This window comes from Cavia porcellus, unplaced genomic scaffold (genome assembly GCF_034190915.1).
Source record: "Cavia porcellus strain 051 isolate PalLab524CR breed Dunkin Hartley unplaced genomic scaffold, mCavPor4.1 scaffold_33, whole genome shotgun sequence".
Taxonomy (NCBI): Eukaryota; Metazoa; Chordata; class Mammalia; order Rodentia; family Caviidae; genus Cavia; species Cavia porcellus.
Window position 1 is genome coordinate 20,348,459 of NW_026947516.1, and position 22,200 is coordinate 20,370,658.

Genomic DNA, 22,200 nt, shown 5'->3' on the forward strand with positions numbered 1-22,200 from the left:
ATTTTAATATTTCTAATACTTTTTGACTTTTGAAATTGAGTTTTTTATCAGTGAAATGTCATTTCTGGGAAAATAAAAGGAGATGGTATCTGGTAGCATAAGATAGACCTCAGAAGCAAAGTATTAATTAAAATGTACTGGTATAGGGTCTTTTATCATGGCATGGCAGATTTCACTTTCTTTGGGCTAATATTTAATACTGCAGCGACATCAAAAGTAAATTCTTACCTCCCTTAGGAGAGCTGCCTCAGTTTAGAAAGAATATGGCTTTAGATCATAGGCCAGGATGCAAATACAAGTTATACTGCTTATTAATTATATATCTTTGCTTTAATCAATTATTTGAAATTTCTGACCATAATTTTCTATATCTCTAAAGTAAGGGATTAATAATACCTAAAATATTTGACATAGGGTCACTTCCCTAAGAAATTAGTTTTAGCTTTTTTGCCTGTGCATCTGTGTTATACTCACATTAGTCTTCCTTCCTCTATCTGTAAGGTACTGTTCTACTTTTCTCCAGCATCATATTTTTCTTACCTTTTAAAACCTAATTCAAATATTATCTACCAGGTCTTCTACAGACACAAACTGCCTTGGTCTCTCCTTTCTCTGAGCTTCCATAAAAATGTATAGCTGCACAGTTTAACACCAGTTGCTTCGCCAGTCTGAAAATGGATTCCTCAAGTGCAAGGCTTAGCTCTAACCCATGTTCTGTATCTTCTGTATATTACGGAGCACAGTGTACAATTGATGTACTTCAAAAATACCTATATCATTAGTCCTCCTATCTACTTATTTAGCATATTTAAGGATTTCAGTGCTTCAAATGCTCTTCTGTTGATATAGAGTAAATGTGTATTAGAAGGAAACTTACCCACACATTTGACATTGGGCTTTGCCAGTCATATTACCTAATGCTTCAGCCCCCACTCAGATATGACCAAGTGTGAGTTGGCAGAAGAAAAACTAGAACATTTAAACAAACTAGATCCTTCCTTCTCATCTTTTTAAAAAATGTATATGTTAATCTGAAAAAGCAAAAAATAAAAAACATCTGAAAAAGCAGATTTTAAAAATCAACTCAAAAGGATTTGAAAACAGCTCATTAAAAGTATATATTAAAAGCAGTAATACAAGGCTAGTGCAGGGGCACACACCTGTAAACTCAGGATTTGGGAGGCAGAGGCAGGAAGTTTACAATTTCAAGGCCAGTTCCATAGCAGGTTCTAGGCTAACTTGGACTGCATAGTGAGACACTGTCTCAAAAATGAAAGAATGAATGAGTAAAATAATTCATTAGTTTTACTTCTGTGGTCTTACAGATTCTGGCCTCTTGTTGCATTCTTCTCTTTACTGTCTGTTTTCAGGAATAAATCTGTTGCTGTGAAAGGACCATAAAAATTTTATGTGATACTATATTATGTTACTTGTGTTAGGCACCCAGTTACTGTCAATAATTAAGAATTGTCTGGATAAGCAGACATTCTATATACTGTTTTAGAACTGAACTAAGAAGACAATACTCTATAGCTTGTATAAATAGTTTCTGATTTTTATATTTTATTTCTTATGTTTTAGTATTATATGACTATATTTTTAAGTATCATATTTCACCTGTGGGTTTTGGTTATTTAATATCCAGTCCAGTTAATACATACCTAAAATACATAGATAAAAAAAGTAACATACAAATATGAATTTGACTTAGATTGGCACAAGAACAATACCTTTTGCTCAACTGCTCCCTTCTCTGCATCTCTCATAAGCCTGTACATATATAGCCTTCTATCTAGGTGCTTTTCTCATTGCTGAGACAAAATACTAGACACCCACAAGTTAATAAAAGGCAAGTTTATTGCAGCTCACAGTTGTAGAAGTTTAAGTCTATAGTTGTCTGGCTCCAAGGCAAGGTGGCAGGGCAGAGGAGAAACAATCCATGTCAAAGCAGGAGACAGCGAAGCAGCAAGCAGCAGCAGCACCAAGTCCTTTTATATTCCATCCAGACCTCAAACCTATTGATTGGTGTCACCTGTACCCAGGATGGGGCTTCCATTATCCACACACATAATCCTCATATCACACCTGTAGTCCACATTCAAACACGCTAGTCCAACCACCTTTGAAACTCCTATCTATGACTGCATGAGGCTTTGGGGCTACCTTTAGATACAACCCATAATACCGTCCCCAAATGCTAACATTCCTATTGTGTTGTCCTTACAGTTTCCAGCTGTTAACCATCCTCAGTCATTGGAGAGAAGATACCTTGGAATTTTAAATAGTGTTTTACTTGACCTGATGAAGGTAGGAGAAGTAGAGGCCTGTATAACATATAGCCTTTGGTTTATGGATTCTCTTTTGTCTATGTGTGATCATAGCCTTGCTTTTATAAATTAAATATACTGATCAGTACATAATGGTGAATAATGGGGGACTGTGTTAAATATTTTGTTAAAGACATGTAATGATAAACAATGGCAGATTATGTCATGTTAAAAGGTGTGTAATTTATTTAAAATTACAGCACGATCTGGTAGTGTCCATCTAGACAGGGGCATGAGATCTCTAAATTATTTTCCTAAAATGGACAGGATAATAAAAATCTGTTAACACTTAAGAGGAGCTCAGGCATTCGTTATGAAACAAATCTTGAGTTTTGAAAAAGATTCTATAATTTTATATGATATTTAAGAGCTGTCATAGGCTATATAGAATTAACCAGTATATCTAATTCTTCTCTTTTTCTGTCTTGAGCTTTTTTTCCCAAACAGATTGCTCTTTCTGGGTTTTTAGATATGCCAGGATCACTTGTACCACTGTAGCCCGACTATTCCTCCTCATGCTAGACCCCCTGTCCAGGAGAGTTCTTGCTCTGTACTACTGAAAACATCCTCAATTTTTTGGTATTCAAGCTTTTATTCCCTAGTAGATGTTCAACTCCTTGAGTGAGAGGACCATTTTTCATTTTTCCCCAGTTTTCATTGCAGCCAACAAATGCATAAGCAAATGTTGGTTATTTGATAGTAGACCTTCAGAAAACCTTTGTTAGTAGATTGGTTTTGTTTCATATCCATTCAGTGGACAATCAGAACCACGAAGGCTGCACAGCACAAACTGATAAAAGACATACTTAGCACAGTTGGAAATGCCTGAGCTACTTTCTTAGAACTTTTCTGTGCTTTAAACTCTGTTAATCTGTTCCAGGAAAGTGTGTGTAACTAGGTGTTGGGGCAGAAATTGGGGTAGGAGGTATGGCATTTGGGAAGGCCACATACCATACTAAACTTTTGTAGAGATTCGTAATATTAATTAACTTACAAAAGCTTTCAGAAATCTCACAGTAAAGAAGCCATTCCATCACACTACTTCCCAAATTTAATTAAATATTGAATATTTTAAAAAATAAAACTCTGACATACTAATGTTCTAAGTACAGATTGAAAACTGAGATTTTTAAAAAAAAGCAACCCTTAATCTCAAAACTCTTTTTCTTAGGTTAGGCATAAATTTTCACTTAAATCAGTTGGGTTTTATCAATACATTCTTTCATGCAGTCTGTACTCAATGATCAGATTCTTAATTATTTGGTGACTTTCAAAATATAAATAAAGTAGGGAAATGGAATTAAATATAATTTCATGTTTTCTGCATTTTGTCCTTTTTTAGTTAAAAATAATTAAACTTTTATATTAAATCATTACCCAGTATAATTACCAGTTTGGTGCCTGAATAAAAATGAATACTAATTAAAAGATAGTACCGACAGAAGCAGAACAGTGTCTTGAATCTTTAGGTACTTGTACTAGTTTGGATGTTAAACTTTCTAATTTATGTTTGTTTAATAATACTTATTATAAAAGTTTTTTAACAGTAAGTAAATATTTTTACTGAGATGTACATTCAGAAGGTGCTCAAATTATATCTGTATCGTTAATTTTTATAAGCATACCCTTATAACCTTACGCAAGTCAAGATACAGAAAACTATTAACACCCACAAGGCTCTTCATAATCCTGCCCTGGCTTTCCACCCCTGTCCTGCTGGGCTCACAGAAACCATAATTTCTGACTTGTCTCACCAGCAATGAGTGCTACTTTATTACTGAATGCTGTATAAATGAATTGGCCCTTTTTATCTTGGCCAATGAATTTCAAAAATGAATTTTAAAAATGAAAGACATCAGTTTTGTTTTATGAAGCAATATTATTCTCGTTTCCATTCCCTGAAACTGTCTTGATAATTTTGTTCTTGTATAAGTACCTAAAATGACTACCTACCTCATCCAGTGTCTGTTCCTGTCAGCCATTTTAGTGGGATACCAGTTACAAGATGAATTCTTGTAACTCTTAATAATTTGATTATTGTAGCTAATTATTGTAGCTAATTTGATTGTTGTAAATAATTTGATTAATTCTTGTAGCTCTTAATAATTTGAAACCTAACTGTAAGAATAATATTGACTGTATTTTAATAAAAATAACTATAATTCTGAATATTGTATTTCCCCAAAATGCCAAACATTAGAAACTAAATTTCATAATTTCCTCATATAACTTCATCCTTTCAAATAATTTGAAAATTAATAGCTATATTTATAAATATACATGTAGTTTTTGTAATACAGCAATTTCTACTTAATTTCAAGTTAAGATAGCACTAATATTAGTAGTTCTTTGGCTTCTGAAAGGTCATAGGCACTTCAAATTTAGAAGGCCAATCAAGGGCCTATTTTCCTTTGTCTTAATAGTTGAAACAATTTTGAGTTAGTCTGGTTAAGTTGCCAGTGCAAACAAAATCATGATATATGCCCTCACAGTTTTTGTTCTATAATAAAAGTGAACTGAGATTATTTCAGAGTTGTGTCTGAATTAATGTGAATGTGAATCCACTTGCCTAAAATCAGTAGGTTGAGTTTCAATAATGAGAATCTTTTGACCAAAAGTGAGTATTTTATTATATGATAGGATCAGAATTCACATTTTCAGTGGTGCTAGATTGAAAGTGGTTGTCTCAAATTGAAACTTGGTTTGCTGAAAGCAAATTTGCATTCACTGTTTAGCAGTGGGCCACAAAGATGTTTCCTTTGGGCAAAACTAATGAAGAAAGCAAAGTAGAGACAGGTTTGTGAATGCTGGAGTTTCACCCTGCTTACCTCCTATGAGAGATAATAGCAGCTACTCTGAGCAAATTTCAGTGTGCTCCATTGTGTTGCATTAGGCTATGTAGATAGTATTTTTTTAGATAATTTGATGATTTTTTTTTTCTTTCGGTATTGGGGATTGAGCCCAGGGGCTTGGCACTGACCTGTGTCCCCAACCATGTTTTCTTTTTCTTTTCTTTTTTTTTTTCTTTTTGATACCGATGAGTCACCAAGTTGCCCAGGCTAGGTACAAACTTGGCATCCTTCTACCTCAGCCTCCTAGAGTTCTGGGATTGCAGGCATACATTCCTGGCTAGATATTTACTTAGTTTGTAAATAAAAAGTAATCATAATAATAATGAGTCATATTCAAAAGTCCTGTCCAGTTACTGAGGTAAATAGTATTGGAAAAAAACATTTTAGTTACAAAGAATGTAGTATGTGCAACATAAACAAAGGGTTAGGTGCCTTATAGAACAAAGAACACTTACAAATAGAAAAGAATATATGCATAAATAGAAAAATAAGAAAACACATATGTAACTAATAAATGTAAAATTATTTAACCTTACTAACAGTCAAATACCAAAAAAACAATGACAGTGCTTGTTGATGAAGGTGCCAAGAAATGGGCATATCCATGCAGATGCCAAGAGGATATAATTTGAAGCAACGTTTCTAGGTGGTAATTTGTGGTAATTTGCCAATGCACAGAAAAGGATCTTTAAAAGTTTGCAGACCAAAAATTTCCATCTTTAGAAGTTTATCCTGTGAAACCTTTTATTTAGGTGGTTATTACCATATTAATTATAGGTGAAAAGTGGCTACCGTCTACATCCAATCATAGAATGTTGGCTAAGTAAATCATTGTATGTCCATTCCACAAAATTCCATGCAGTCATTAAGAAACATGTTGTATCCATTCACCAGTTGATGGGCATTTGGGCTGTTTCCAAGATTTAGGATGTGTTTTTTTATACAATGGAGGACTATGCCATAAAGAAGGATAAACTTGAGACATGTCTAGGTAAGTGGATGCACCTTGAGACTACACTCTTAAGTGAAATAAATTAGACACACATGTTTAGATACTGCATCATTTCTCTGATGTGAGAAACTGATAGTGTAAATAAGAACCAAAATGTATAATAGATACTGGGAAATGGGAAGAAGATGTTCAAATAAGGGAGGGAAGCGGGGGAGGAGGAAAGAAAGCAAAAGAAGGGGAAAATGGAAACAAAGCTTTTGTAAATAAGGAAGGGAAGAAGAGTTGAAGGAAGGAGAGGGGAATAGAAAAAAATGAAGCAAAATATGTCATATACAGATAAAAATTCCCTGTGATGTTAACATTATGTACATCTAAAATGTACCAATAAAATGTAAAAAAATGAAAAAAAAAAAAAAAAAAAAAAACCATGTCGTAAGTGCTAAGATGTATCTTAGAACACTTGCCTAACTTACAAGCCTCTGGATTTGATCACAATACCACCAAAAAAGTAAGTTTTGTGTGTGTGTGTGTGTGTGTGTGTGTGTGTGTGTATGTATGTATGTGTATATCGTTCATAATAATAAAATGAACATTGTTTGTAATAATAAAGCCCTATCATTCAGGCATTGCTAAAAACAGATAAAGTACATCCATAGAGTTGACACTATTTACTGATATGAAATTGTCTCTTAAGTCTCTATGTGAAATGGAAAGAAAGCTGAATGCAGACAGCTGTGTATGTATCCGGCTATTTAGGCAAAAGAAAAAGAGAGGGAGGAGACAGAGAACTATGTACAGAATACACCTATGGAAGATAGGAGATTGGTGACCTGAGCTGCCTCTAGAGGGGAACCTGGTATCTGAGAGAGAAAAAGTGTGAATATATAGTCACTTAAAAGTTTTTAAAATACTTAAATTTTTATAAAAATGTTTTCGATTAGTAAATGAAAAGTGTGGGATATAAAACTTGTGTGTATAATATGACCCAGATTTGATAAAAGAAAAAACATACATAATACTCATAAAAGACCTGAGAGGAAATCTACAAAGAGGACAATAATGGTGAGATTATAGGTTAGATAGTCTTTTTTTTCCTAGTGTATGCTGGAGCTTCTGCAGTGACTATGTATCTATTGTTAGGATATAAAAATTAAGGCTTTTATTAGAATTTAAATTTAAGTTTATAATGTCCTCTCCCATCCTAAACTTTATTTCCTAAGAATTTATTGAAGTTGGACCCAGCCGACAGATACTTGACTGAACAGTGTTTGAATCACCCTACATTTCAAACCCAGAGACTTTTGGATCGGTCTCCTTCAAGGTCAGCAAAAAGGAAACCTTATCATGTGGAAAGCAGCACTTTGTCTAATAGGTAAATACTCCCTTTTAAGGAAATACAGATACAGTGTTGGTCTTACAAGTAGGTGGAGGAGGTGGCTGTTAAAATTATGCAATTAGAGAAAAGAAGGAAAGCCCTCTTTATTCAAAAATGTCTTCATTATGCTTATTACATGATTCAGAACTATAATTAAAGAGTTGTGTGGGTCTTAAAGACTTTCTCACCTTTAACAAGTATATATCATGGAAACCTGTGTTGTCCCCAGAAGGGTAGCATTGAGTTAGCACCTCAGGTTTCCAGCCTTAAGATCCAGGAGATTCTGTGTAAATGGCACTCAGGGTTGGTGATATAGATGAGGGCAAGAGGATTTCTGGAGGAAGCAGAGGGTGCCAGACACATGAGTGGGAATGTACTCTTTGCAGTCGAACCAAGTAGGCAGGTTCTTATTGAAAGGTCTTGTGTTTTTTGTTGTTCTTGTCTTAATTGTTGAGCTAAGCAAATTTTCATAAAAATAAGCATATAGAAAGAGTAAAATCAGTGATGTAATGTGATGCTTTTTAACATGGCCTTTTAAAAATCTGGTTTTGGAAATGCATGTGCACACACGCACACATACCCCAAGATTGCACTGGTCAGGTTGTCTTCGCAACCAGATATTCCTCGATTCTGCTAGCTGCTTTTGCAGGAAGACAGTGTCCTAGTCACAATCTTCTTTTTCTTTCTTCATCTCCTACAAGCTGGTCTCAGCCTCTGAGACCAGCCACAATTATCAAATTGTGAAATAGAAATAGTTTCTGTCATCTACTATTAGAAGAGAAAGAGAAAAAATTCTTACTATAAAACTTTTAAATTTAAATCCCCCCTGTCTGTTTTTCTTCCATATTTAAAAACTGGGTTTTTTGTTTGTTTTGCTTTGTTTTGTTGTTTTTTTATTTTCTTTTAATAGTACTAGGGATTGAACACAGGGATGTTCTACCACTGAACTTTTGTTTTTTAACTTGCAGACAAGAGTCTTACCTATGTTACCCACGCTAGCCTCAAACTCATGATCTTCCTGCCTCAGCCTCCTGAGTAGCTAGGATTACAGGTGTGCCCACCTAGCTTGGTTGCACAGTTATTCTTAATAGGTTGGAATTTTTGAAGCTAGAGATCTTGTTCTTTTTATGTCTGAGAGGACATCCATAAAACCGATGACAACCATGTGTGCTCTTTTTGCTTTGCTTAGCAGCAATAATGATTGTGTTTCTCTTACTTATTCTTCTTATTCTTCTTTAAAATGATGGTTTCATTCATTGTTTCCCCTTGTATCTTGCAGAGCATTCTTAACTGATTTATTTGCTATTTGTTTCCATGAGAGTTTAGTATACTTAAGTCAAGCAATAGTGGTCATCATTTGGTAGATCCTTTGCATTTTGCAAGTTTATATTACTCCTGTGTCTTCTTTGGGGTTGTTCTCTATTCAGAGCCTTTTGTTTCCCTTCTACCTTAATTGTCACTTGGCTTCTCTAGTTTATACTTAAAAAGAAAATTATCCCAATGATGCAGTTTACCAGACTGATAATAATTTGTGATTTGTGCCATGGTCATTAGTGGTGTGACCTCTACGTAAAAGGGCCTTACTGTTTGTCTTGTAGTGACTCACTTAGAGTCTTTGTAGTTAACCAATGGGGACCTGATGTTCTCCTTGGGAATTGTACTGAGGAATCTGTTAAGGAGGATATGTGGTGAGGCATTTGTGGGAGGTACAGAGGAGATGATTTATATGGATCTTTGACTAGTGCTCCCACATCCTCTTTTAAAGTAGATTACAGTGGAAATTATACATAAATAAAACTCTCTGCATAAGTTCATTTTCAGATCTTGACACTGTATTGAATATATTTTTTAAAAAGTCCTGCATGATTACATGTGTCTGAGGGCGTTGTCTCCACACTTGTCAATGGTCTATACTCATTCCACAGTCTTCCTGCAAAAGCAGCCAGCAGAATCGAGGAATGTCTGGGAAGACAACCTGACCAGTGCAATCTTGGGTTATTTTTGCGTGTGCATGTGCATTTCCAAAACCAGATTTTTAAAAGGCTATGTTAAAAAGCACCATCACTGATTTTATTCTTTCTATATGTTTCTTTTTATGAAAAATTGCTTTCTTAACTCAATTAGGGACACTAATTCCAACTTGGATCAGAGCACTGTCTTGGTCCTCCAGGACTGTTAGACATGCTCCACAGCACCATGTTCATTGGTTACCATTTACACACTCCTCTGCCTTGTTCCTGGAGACACACACTCGCATATCCTGTCTTTCACATTCTTCTCTTCATAGGAGCAGTGGACTCAGACATTCTTCATCCTAATTCCTCGGCCTATTTATTTAAAACTTACTTTAAGTAAATGTTAACCCTCCATGTATTCATTTGTCCCACCAGTCATTTAAGAGTGGTTTATCTGTCTGTCAACTCTTTCTCTTCAAGTAGTTGACAGTTTAACACAGATTCTTTACAGCTGTGTGTCAAAGAGAGTTGGAGGATTTTTCAAAGCTGTTTTTTTTTATTGTTGTGCTTTGGTAGAGCTCCAATTTGAAGGTAATATGATGCCCTTTTTACATAAGAATTATGATATGTACAAAGCTCAGTGGCTTCCTATTAATCCTGAAGCAGAAATATTCAGACTAGTGGTTTAGGCATTTTGTACATCTAAGGAAAACCTAAAGCTTTGACAATTGTTTCTGCCTTAACTTTATAGCTTCCCTTTTATGTTAGAAATTATATCTTCATTTCTATGAATATGCATAAGTTCTGGTGTAGGTTTCTGCTAAACACTGGTAGCAGGATTTTAGCAGTTCTAGAGCTCTGGCATCTCGGCCTCCGCTGTTCTCTGGCATTTCTGGTCCTGTTTTAAGCCTGAGATATTTCCCAATATCTGCATATGTTATATCTCTCAACCGTTGCTATCTCTAGACCTGAAGGAAAAAAGGGAAGAAATAGGTTCTGAGTGCCTGAGGCAGAGCTGGAACTAGTCAGCAGTAAAGTGGACAGTGTCATTTGGAGAAATATGGCTAGGATTTGAGTCAGGGTGTTGAAGCCAAGAAGGAACAGGGAAGGCCTCCCTCAGCCTGTTTCTCTTGAGTGGTGGTATCTTCCCCAGATGAGCACTGCCAGAAGGTACTCAATTAGGAAATCTGGGGGTGCGGTCTACAGCATTTGACTTCTAAGGCCAAGGACCAAGAAGAGGAGTGGAGAATAGATTGGGAGTTGTGAAAATGGCCAATAAACAACACACTTAAATCTATTTGTGGATGTTTTTTGATGCTCTCAAATTTCTAGCAGAGTTCATACTCTGAAAGGTATGCAGGTAAAATGAGAAGGCATAGTTTCTGGACTTTTGAAGTTGCTGAGATATTTTAGTCATCAACATGTAAGTTGACAAACAACTCTAATGATTTAAAGCCTGATGCCTTTAGGATACACAGACTATTCTTTTTTCTGGGAATAGATTTGATTATCATTTAATAGAAAACGAAACTTTACTTTCTTTGCAATTTCTTTCTAGGTCTGGGATTTGACATTTGGTTAGCTCAAATTTAAGTGTTTTTATTTAGTGCTGTGATTCTTGTGAACTAATGGGAAAGGATTACTGAGTACATTTAGGAGATGGAACCTTTCATATTGTTACAGGCTGGCTGAATAGCAGATGTGTTTTGATGCTCTCAGATAGATTTCTGGCAGACATTATCATTTGAAAGGCACAATAGGACAAGGACCCTTATATTTGATGCCATAGCATGCAGATTTTTACAGGAAAAATGAGAAAGCGTAGTTTCACGAGTTACCATTCTGCATGAAAAATAAAACGGGACTTTTCTTCCAATTAGTGTCTGGTGGGAACAAAACTCTCCCAAATCAAACCATCTTTGGCAATAGGAGTATTTACAACATTTTCTGAATGTGTAATAAAAAGAGAACTGTGTAAATCATTATTTCTTTTGAAGCATTCTAAATGCTAAACCACTATTTGGCTCTTTTAAATACTTACAGTAGAACAAACTGATTCTGCTGTGTGTTGTAATTGGATCTCGGGTCCTTGTTTGGGAGCAAGGAAGATTCAGCAAACACCAAGTGGTGGAAAATGGCCAAATGTGTTTATTAGAACAAAAGTGAAGTTCTCTGCTAGTCAAAGAGGGATGTCCTGTGAAGGAGACAATGTAGATGGTTAGGTCTGTTGGATTTTTATACAATTTTTGGGAGCAGTGTACATGAAAGAAAACAGGGATGTTCTTGGTTGTAAGTAGGCCTTTGATGTCTGCAAAGCAAGCTGTTTCATTCATATTTTACTTGCTCTAAGGTTTCCTGTTTAGTTAAGGACCTGATCTTTTGTCTCTTGGATTTTATTAGGCCCCAATTGTCTTTTTGGGTAAGTTAATTTATTTAGGCCCTGACTTTTAGTTTGCTTTAAATTATCTATTTAGGACCTGTACCCTACCTGCCTAAATACCCATGTCTCTTGACTTCATCTTCAGTTTCAGCTTTCAGATAAAGAACAAGGTTTTCCCCTGAATTGATAGTTTGCATTATAAACCAAGCAGGAAATGGAGCTTTGAGTCCTAAAGAAGGCCTCAGTCAGTTTGGAATAGTGAAGTGTGAAATGAAGAAGAGACTAAATTGTGTGTTTTGGTGAGCAATTAACACTCTCAGATTCCTGTGATCCAGTATAGGATTCCTGTTTAGTGTACAAGAAAATGTCTGCAGAACCCCCAAGTAATTGCCTCTTCTCCAAACCATGAACATTAATCATCATGTTTTCCAGTAAGCCTCACTGGGCAATTTATATTTCTTTTTCGAGTGTCATTTTCTTTTAATGAGTACATTGCTAGAATTCTCAGTCTTTATACAGGCTGGACAAAAGAGGCATTGATTAGTGTCTGTATGAATGTACTGTGAGTACTTTATCTCTGAGGAGGCTAGGAGTTTTCCAAAGAAAAATGAAGTTCAAGAAACACAGTAACCTGCAAGTCTAAGTGTTGTCTTCTGATATTGAAGCACATAAAAGAATTAAGTCTGTCTGTAACTCAGCTCTTTTCCTTAGCAGATACTCTATAACAAACACTGATAAAAGTACCACCATAGCAGAAGCGTGTTTTACCAGATTATCAATTACAAACTATTAGCAACAAGTTAGCTGAGTGTGTGAGGGTGCCAGATTACTTCAGTGGGACCCATGCTTTCTGGTGGAGTGGCTTAGTGTGATGAACTTACTCTTTATTGATAGGTTACTTGTACTGGTTGGCATGAGTTTGAAAGAGTTCATGTTTTTAGTCGTTGAGGTATTTTAAGTATATGTTCTTTTTTTCCTTCCTTTTTTTAACACTATACTTTATACCTGCTATTGAAGGAAATTGATATGCTTCTTTTGTTTTCAACATAGAAGCCAAGCCAGCAAAGGTGCTGCTTTACAGTCTCACCACAGATCTAACAGCAAGGACATTCAGAACCTAAGTGTGGGTCTGCCCCGGGCTGATGAAGGGCTTCCTGCCAACGAAAGCTTCCTGAATGGGAACCTTGCTGGAGCTACTCTTAGTCCGATGCACACCAAAACCTACCAAGCAAGCACCCAACCTGGGTCTGCCAGCAAAGATCTCACCAATAACAACATGCCACACCTTCTTAGTCCAAAAGAAGCCAAATCCAAAACAGAGTTTGACTTTAATATTGACCCAAAGCCCTCAGAAGGCCCAGGCACAAAGTACCTGAAGTCCAGCACCCGATCTCAGCAGAACCGGCATTCTTTCATGGAAAGCTCTCAGAGCAAAGCAGGGACACTACAGCCCAGTGAGAAGCAGAGTCGGCACAGCTATATTGACACTATTCCCCAGTCCTCCAGGAGTCCCTCCTACCGGACCAAGGCCAAAAGCCATGGGGCATTGAGTGACTCCAAGTCTGTGAGCAACCTTTCTGAAGCCAGGGCCCAAATTACAGAGACCAATACCAGTAGGTATTTTCCATCCAGCTGTTTGGATTTGAATTCTCCCACCAGCCCAACACCTACCAGGCACAGTGACTCGAGAACTTTACTTAGCCCTTCAGGGAGAAACAACCGAAATGAGGGTACACTGGACTCTCGCCGAACCACAGCCAGGCATTCAAAAACCATGGAGGAGTTGAAGCTGCCCGAGCACATGGACAACAGCCATTCCCACTCTCTGTCTGCACCTCATGAATCTTTTTCTTACGGGCTGGGGTACACCAGCCCCTTCTCCTCTCAGCAGCGTCCTCACAGGCATTCCATGTATGTGACCCGGGACAAAGTGAGAGCCAAAGGCTTGGACGGAAGCCTGAGTATAGGGCAAGGGATGGCGGCCAGAGCCAACAGCCTGCAGCTCTTATCACCGCAGGTACATCTTCTTAGCACCTTGACTCTCTCCGATGGCTCACCATAGGCATGTAGTGCAGGGGGTGTTTATATGGTCAATCTGCAATTTTCGCAGTTATAGGAGGCCACACTTTCAATCAAATATTGAATACTCAGAACAACTCTGAAGTTTGTTTTTTGTAATCTATTTCTTATATGTTCCTTTCTGGATATTTTGTTGAGTGAATCTCATTTTGGTTTATTTATAGAATTTATTATCTACATGGGTTAGCTTTTGGATTTTTCAAAATTCAATGTAAATTCATGGGTATTTTCTCTAATCTCTCCAAACCACATTTGGTGGAATCAAACCTTTTTTGATACTTTGCTCAATATCATAACTGAATTTAAAAATGTTTAATATATCTAGAATTACAGATAAATTTAACTTTGAGCCAAGATAAATGTTAATTTTCTGTCTTTTGGATTGTTTTTAAATATTAAGGCAGTGTTTTTAGCATAATGCTTCTACTATTTTATTGATCATTGGGCTCTAGAACTGAGACTAATGTGCTTAAAAGAAGTAGCATTCTTACAATAGAATCCATTTTAATCATATTTTCATGATTTCATGTCTACAGTACACAGTATCCAGTGCTTAGCACAAAGCAAATGTCTCACAAGTTATAGTCATTGCTCCACACCTGTGATAGTCAGGGCTGTGATTTAGACAATGAACACCTTTTCTCTGCTGGGTTGTTTCAGGTACTTCAAAGTGTCCTGAGATAGAGCTCTTGCCCTTGAGAAACTTAGCTTCCCTCAGGGTAGATTTAATTATGCATGATAACAGTGAAATAATTAAGGCCAATATTCATATGGCACTGACTATAAATAAGAGTGAAGAACAGGAAAACGCTGTGAGCAGTGGCCATCAGAAGTGGCTTCAGGGACAGCTGAAGATCTTGCTGGGGGGTGGCAAGCAACAGAAACACTGTATGGCTAAGGAGTAAAGATGTGCTTGGGTATGTCCTGAGCTAGGCATCTTGAGAGACCTAGTTAGAAAGATGAAAACAGCAGGGTCCCTGTCCTCTTGGAGGCTGCAGGCTGGCAGGGGACATTTGCCAACAGATGGTTGTTCTGATGCTGTGAGACCACATTCCAGCTGCTGTGCCAGGGGCGTGCATGCGTGCCAAAGGGAGTGGGAGCAGTGTGGCAGTCAAGGCCAGGCATTGCAGCCAGCTCCCAGAGGAGGTGGCATCTGGGCAGAAACTTCCAGAAGGGGTGAGACTCACTTGGGGATGGGCAACAACAGCAGGAAAGAGTCTGGAAAGGAGGGAAGAAAAGAACATCCCAAGGAGAAGGAGGGTATAGAGATATGATGTAGCATGCTGTGCTTCAAGGGTTGCACCTACTTCCATGTTGCTGGAGTAGAAAATACACCTGGAGTGGCTTTTGTAGTAATCCTTGCATGAGGTGAGAAGAGAGGGTTTGGGATTAAGCGAATGCACTGAGAAAATGGTGGATCTTAGAGTGCTCAGAAATATCAACAGTAGGACTTCCAAATTGCGGTGTTGAGTATAGGAAAATGGAAGACTTCAGTATTTCTTTAGGAGCTCCTCTTCAGTGTGGGAGAGGGAATTTTTGAAGCCCATAATTGAACCCCTTTATCTCACCGATAACCATGCCCAAGGCTCAGAGAGAATGGGTGAATTGCCCCAGTGTACTCAACTAGTTCAAGGTGCAGCCAGCATTCTGAAGCAGTCCCCAGTCCCCCAGGTGTGTTTTTAAAATCTGGAGAGGTATCCAGTCCTCAGATGAGGGGAGGACAAGAGGTGCCCACAGTGCATAGTGGAGTCGTGGGAATGATCTGAAGAGCCCTTGAGGTATCACTGTGCAGAGAAGAGAACCTCAAGAGCCTAGAAAGATCTCTAGGACCTCACAGATGCTCATAAACATGGTGTGGAGGTCAAAGCCAGGTAAAGTACTGACATTAAACTTGGTGTCAGAGAAGAAAAACAAAGTGTGGTTTCACTGTAAAAGGGACAACTGTGCATGGTGGTACACGCCTGTTACCCCAGCATTTGAAAGGCTGAGGCAGGAGGATCCTTGCAAGTTTGAGACCAGCTTAAGCTACAAAGTGCTTAAGCTCAAGGCCAACCTGAAGTGTATAGCAAGACTTTGTCTCAAAAAGACAGATATACACATACATGCAAAGAAACAAATGACTGGCCTTCTGAGAATTCAGAAAAGAGATTTTTGGGAACTTGGTGGTCATAAGCTAACTATAAGCAATGACTGTGGGTTTAGCACAGTCTAGTTCAGGAGGTTTAGTGTCAAATTGCAAGAAAGTATCCAAGCACACAAAGATGGCAGAAAGCTTGAAAAGTAACAAAAGCTATAAGTGAACCATGAGAATGACACTCAATGCAAAGTATTATGACTACCTTCAAAAGAATGGACTCTCACTGAGTTTAGAGTTAGCAAAAATAATTAGTTTTCTAAAATATATTTTAAGGGGCCCTTGTCAGCAGTACAGGTAGCAAAAGTCACATGACATATTTGAGTCACAAAGTAGAAAGAAAGGCTTCATTGGATAAATCCCTGCCTGGAAGTTTCCAAATACTGGGGATTGAGGGGAAGAAGGAATCATATTTTAAATAAAATACTTTTAAGTTACATAGGCTTGCAATAATAATCTTTGTGTATGTGATGTACAGATACACAATGCATTAATTCCTCTTGATAACTATATCATTGTGTACTTTGATTTTTTTTATGACAGAAAATGCTACATTTTCCCCTCTTTGGCAGTGTTGTGGACCTATCGCATTGTGCTGAGGTTGTAACCCAGTTCCTTGAGGGATTAGGTAGTGGCAGCATCTCTAGAGATGAGCACCTTGGTAATTCTGGCTAAGAGATACAGACCTAAGTACTGTTATCCTGGAAATGAAGCATATAGACTGTAGGCACTATGAAATTTTAAGACAAAACTTACCAAGCAGACTTACTCTATTCCTTGATGCATTCAAGGAACATTTGTTTTCATATGAGTCTGCCACATAAGCCCTTCCTGAAAGGCAGTCATGGTTACTCACTTCTTTTTTGGAAGATTCAGCCTAAAATGTGCTAGATGAATTTGGGATTGACTAACAGAATTTCTAACTAGAGTGTTGCTCAGAACCATGACTGTACTAGAAAAATAATTTTTGTATTAAATAATTAATTGAACTATTTTCACACTAATTTGTCCCTTTAATGGGAATTTCTTTTTTCATTTGCTGAAATTTGCTCAACTTATTTTACATTCATCAGATGATTTACTCTTTTATGAGACAATTTATATTTTTTTGTTTGTTTGTCTTTTTGAGACAAAGTCTCGCTATACAGTTCAGGCTGGCCTTGAACTCACTTTGTAGCCCAGGATGGCTACAGCAATCTCTTGCCTCAGCCTGCTCAGTGCTGGGATTACAGGCATGTGCCACCACACCTGGCTTCTGGGACAATGAATATTTTAGCCAACTAACATTTTTATTTTAGCTGATTAAGGCACTAGTTATACTAAATAAAGACGATGATTTTAATCCCCAGGAATAGGATGCTCTTATAAATCCTTTTGAATTTGACTTCCAGCCTGGAGAGCAGCTCCCACCAGAGATGACTGTGGCAAGACCTTCTGTTAAAGAGTCCTCCAGAGAAGGCACCTCTTCATTCCATACCCGTCAGAAGTCTGAGGTCTGAATTCTTCAGAGTTTCTACATTTTACTGAAAAATGGTCTGTAAGGATTATTCATTCAACATTTTAAAACCTTCTTTTTAAACGTTATTCATACCCAGTTTCCTACAGAGAAGTTAAACTGGTTTTTAAAGTAAGTGGTTTGCCTCATGGGAAAAAAAAAGGCCTAGTGAGTTAATTATAAATGGCTGTGCACTGGTTTGACTTTGTAGATGACTTCATTGTCAAGAGAGACATGGTGTAACTCCTGTAAACTTGTCTCCTCCCTTAGGGTGGAGTATACCATGACCCACACTCTGATGATGGCACAGGACCCAAAGAAAACAGACACCTGTACAATGATCCCATCCCAAGGAGAGTTGGCAGCTTTTACAGAGGTAAGCTACCACCAGCATCTTTGTCCCTTTCTGCCAGGCTGTGACCATCTCCAGCCTGTGACCTCTACTACATTTTTACCAACCCAAATGACTTCAGAGCCACAGTGTTCCTGCTTGCACTATGCCCTCCAGCAGTGTTCTATGCCACTGGTTCCACCATCTTCATTCAGGTCCTCATGGCTTCTGCTTTGGGTTCCTTGCATAGCCTTGTCACTGGTTTCCTTGTCTCCAAGGTACTCATCAAAGCAGTCTCTGGAGTGGCCCTTCTGAAGCTGCCTTCTGGCCATTCTACTCATTCATTTAGTTAAGTCAAAAAATACTTACCAATGTCACTTGTTCTAGTTTAGAGAATATCAGTGGAAAGGGCAGCTGAACATCTAAAACTCACATTCTCAAGAGGAAAGATTGCCAGTCAATATAATACTTCACAGCAATCAAAGGTAGTAGTGCTATAGAGGGGAAAAAACAGCAAGGCACAACCCTTTGCCCTCTCCTATCCTTCCCAGGATCCTAGATGCTTTTGCTTGTTGAGAGACCTTTGGCAGCTTCCCATGGGCATCAGGCATCTGAAGTCTCTAAGACTGTCCATAGTTTGGCCCTTGTTGTCCTCTCCAGCTGCCCCTGCCCCTCACCTCCCTGCCTAGTCTCTCTGGTGTCCAACCTATGGAACTTATACAGATCGTGCCCCTTATGGCCTGAGATACACTTCTCTTCCCTGTTAGTGTAGCTTGTTTCTGTCTTACGTTTCTTGATTATGGCTCTGATACAATGCGGGCAACGTCTCCCTGGTTCTTAGTGTTTCTCTCACAAGGTTGTGATTCCCTCAAAGACTCAGAGTTTGTGGGCTTTGGCTGTGTTCCTCAGTGGTAAAGCACCTGCCTAGAATGTGTGGAGGCCTGGGTTCAATCCCCAGAACTACAAAAAAATGATTCTGGACTCTGAGTTCTTTTTTTTTCTTTTGACTATGTCACTGCCTGGCACAGTTTGGTAAATATTGATTGATTGAATTACAGAAAATTCAAGTATGTTTGCACAGCCTTATGTATTTTGGTATTTAACAGGTGACTGAAAACAGATGCTTTTGGGGCAATACAAATGTAGGAGACATTGATAGTGAAAGGCATCTCCTTTGGGTGGGTTATTGGTGTACTTTCTGATTCCTAGAAAAAAAGAATACCCAGATGCCTGCAACTCAAAGGAAAGGTTTACTTTGGACTCATGGGTTTAGAGGTTTCTAAAGTCCACGTCAGCTCCTCCAAGTCAGGAACATTGTGGCGGAAGGGCACATGAGCAGAGCTGCTCATTTCACGGTGACCAGAAGGCAGAACACAGGAGACGAATACCAGTGAGAGAAACGTCCTCCAAAGGCATGCCCCAGTGACCTGCCTCCTCCAGCTGGACACCGCTTTCCAATAACACATAAAGTTCTGATGTCAGTGGGCTAATCCTCTGATAAGGGTAGGGCCTCCCTGAGCAGTCACCTCCTCAGGAGTCTTAGTACACTCATGTTGACCATATTACCTGGCATAGGTGGTAACTACGTAAAATAGACTATAAAGTTCTTGGAACTCCTAGTTCACAGTGGAGAAGTAGACCGTAAGCTCACCAGGCAGCAGCTCAGCTTCTCAAAGACTTCAAAAATCATCACAGCCATTGCCTGACTTCTGTTTTTGTTTTAGTAGGACAGCTGGAAAGAAGCTGTGAGGTTGGGGGACATGCAAAACTATTTTGGTTACTTTAATTAGGAATCTGAGCTAAACAAATGCCTAAGAGTCTTATATAGGAGTATGTATATTGAATGATGAGGCTTCTCTGTTCTCTCTCAGCCCCACCTTTGGAAAAAGTGATAGGTACCTAAATACACGTTTTAATGGCCCCCAACACTATGATGACTTTAGAATTTTACAAGATTAAACTTTTAATTCAAATTAAAGCTAATTAAAGTAAAATGTTATTGTGTACATGAGCAAAAGCCTTTCTTCTATCAATGGAAGTTTTACTTCCATAATATACCATGTACTTTTTTCCTATGGTTATCTAGAGAAAATACTTTAATATTAATGTTAATAAATATTAAGTACTTTAATATTAAATGTTAATGGAATTAATGAATTAATCTTGATTTCTGAAAACACCATTTTATTTTGGTTGCCAGTCTGTTAATAACAGAGAAACACCTCATTTGTCTACCTTATACTCTAGAGTTTGGCAGATAGAACATTTTAATTTTAATTTTAATAAGTTTAGAAGTAGAAGGAAGGTTTCAACTAAATGAAATACCTGGAGACATCTGTCATTTCAGTGGTTCCACTAAGTCCTAAAGGAAGATGATAGTAAGGACAGATGTTTCTAGAATACTTCTGTCCTTATTCTTCTATCAAGAGTCAGTTTAAATGATGTCACTTATCTTGATATGCAGTATATATATGTTACTTATTTTCTCTCAGTACTGGGACCCTCACACTGAGTTATGTGCCCCGGCTCTTTTTAATTTGAGACAGGGTCTTAATGAGTCTCTTAAGTTGCCAAGGCTGTGCACAAACCTGTGATCCTTCGGCCTCAGCCTCCCACAATGTTGTGATTACAGGCATGCACCACCATGCCTGGCTTGATACTACTTTTATGATGAAATTTACAGTACATCGTAATTTGTAAACAAGCTTAGAAATTAATAGAAATATTTAGTAATCATCCTCTCCCCCAAAGCAGAAAAGCATTTTGCTCCCATACATCATAGTTTATTTTTGTGTTCATTCCTGAAATGAGAATGTAAAGAAAACTTAAGTTTTTTGCAAATTGCCAAATTTCTTTGTAATTTACTTTAAAATGCATAAGTGACATTGCCTTCCAAGATTTTAATGGTAGTTGATTTAAAGCATAGTTCATATGTTCTAGCATGCATATTGTTAAGAATTGCTTAAGACTCAGAGTGAATTTTGCATAGTTGGTCTGTGATAAGAAAACTTCAAGGAATGTCAAACCAGTGTGGGGAGGGCCATCATACTTTAAAACACCCTACAACATTCCATTTCACCAGCCAACAGATTAGGGTTGTTAACTGACCCTTGCAAGTTAATATATAAGCAGAGTGGAAGAAAACGTCCCTGGAATGTCACCACCCTCAGAAAACCCACAGTTATATGAGAGGTAGATGAGGATTTTGTTTGTTTGATTCTTGTCCAAGAAAATGCAGTATTGCCAGGCAGTGTTACATGCTGATAATCCTAGTGACTCGGGAGATTTAAGGCAGAAGAATCATGAGTTTGAGACCATCCTGGGAAACTTAAACCTTTTCTCAAAATATAAAAAATAAAGAATTATAAGGGTTGGGAATGTAGCTCAGTGGTAGAGTGTTCTAGTACCACAAAAAGAGAAAGCAATAGAATAACTACTTTGACCAAAACAGAACATCAGTACTTACTTTTTCTTCATTCAGTGCCATCTCCAAGACCAGACAATTCTTTCCATGAAAATAATGTATCAACTAGAGTTTCTTCTCTACCATCTGAGAGCAGTTCTGGAACCAATCATTCAAAGAGACAGCCAGCCTTTGATCCATGGTGAGTGTTATGTTTGTTTGTACTCTTCTTTTTTCTAATTGGGGACTCATGAGTTCAGGTTCAACATGTATAATAAATATCTTGTGAAAAGAAAAACTTTCCTGGATTAATACATACCCAACGAGTCTTCTATTGCATTTTTCATGGCTGGGATAATGGCATTTGCATTCTGTGTTTATTGACATTGAACCCCATGCTTTGCTTAGCACTTTAGGTGCATGTCTCAGTTAGTTCTCATAATTGCCCTTTGAAGTAGGGGTTTCTCCTATTATATAGAAACTAAATCACAGAAGTCAAGAAACTTGCCCACTGTTGGGCAGCCAGTCACATGAAGGAGAGAGCCAGTATTCAGACCTCAGTGGGTTCTAACTCCAAACTTGTGGGTTTTACCTGGCTTTTCATTCATGGGGAAAGAAGCAAGAGAACAGCACTTCATGCTACCATAAAAACAAAATGGTAGAGGTTTAAATGATGTGGCAAGTTTCCTTATTCTTTTATCTCTATGTGTCATATGTAATATACATTTAGTGAAAGAACTACAACATATGTTAATTTCTATTAGCAAACTGGTCTGAGGATTAAGGACTTTATAAAAAGGTAGTAATAATGTAGGCTTTTCTTCTTAGTTTTTCAGACTGCCCAGATTCTAGATGTGAGGAATGTTTATGTGTATTTGATAGAACTTTACTGACTTTTCTAGCAAGAAAGAAATGGG

The 22,200-nt window shown here is 37.7% G+C and overlaps 1 protein-coding gene across 4 annotated transcripts in view; it reads left to right on the forward strand.

Annotated features, from left to right (window-relative positions):
• Nucleotides 1-22,200, forward strand: part of Cdkl5 (cyclin dependent kinase like 5) — a 193,164-nt gene that overhangs the window by 150,139 nt on the left and 20,825 nt on the right. For all 4 annotated transcript variants that reach the window (XM_063242991.1, XM_063242992.1, XM_063242994.1 and 1 more), the window contains 6 exons: nucleotides 2,227-2,307; nucleotides 7,352-7,503; nucleotides 12,892-13,858; nucleotides 17,446-17,547; nucleotides 17,820-17,925; nucleotides 21,362-21,485. In XM_063242991.1, the coding sequence (XP_063099061.1) occupies nucleotides 2,227-2,307; nucleotides 7,352-7,503; nucleotides 12,892-13,858; nucleotides 17,446-17,547; nucleotides 17,820-17,925; nucleotides 21,362-21,485 (1,532 nt within the window). The remainder of the gene's footprint in view (nucleotides 1-2,226; nucleotides 2,308-7,351; nucleotides 7,504-12,891; nucleotides 13,859-17,445; nucleotides 17,548-17,819; nucleotides 17,926-21,361; nucleotides 21,486-22,200) is intronic.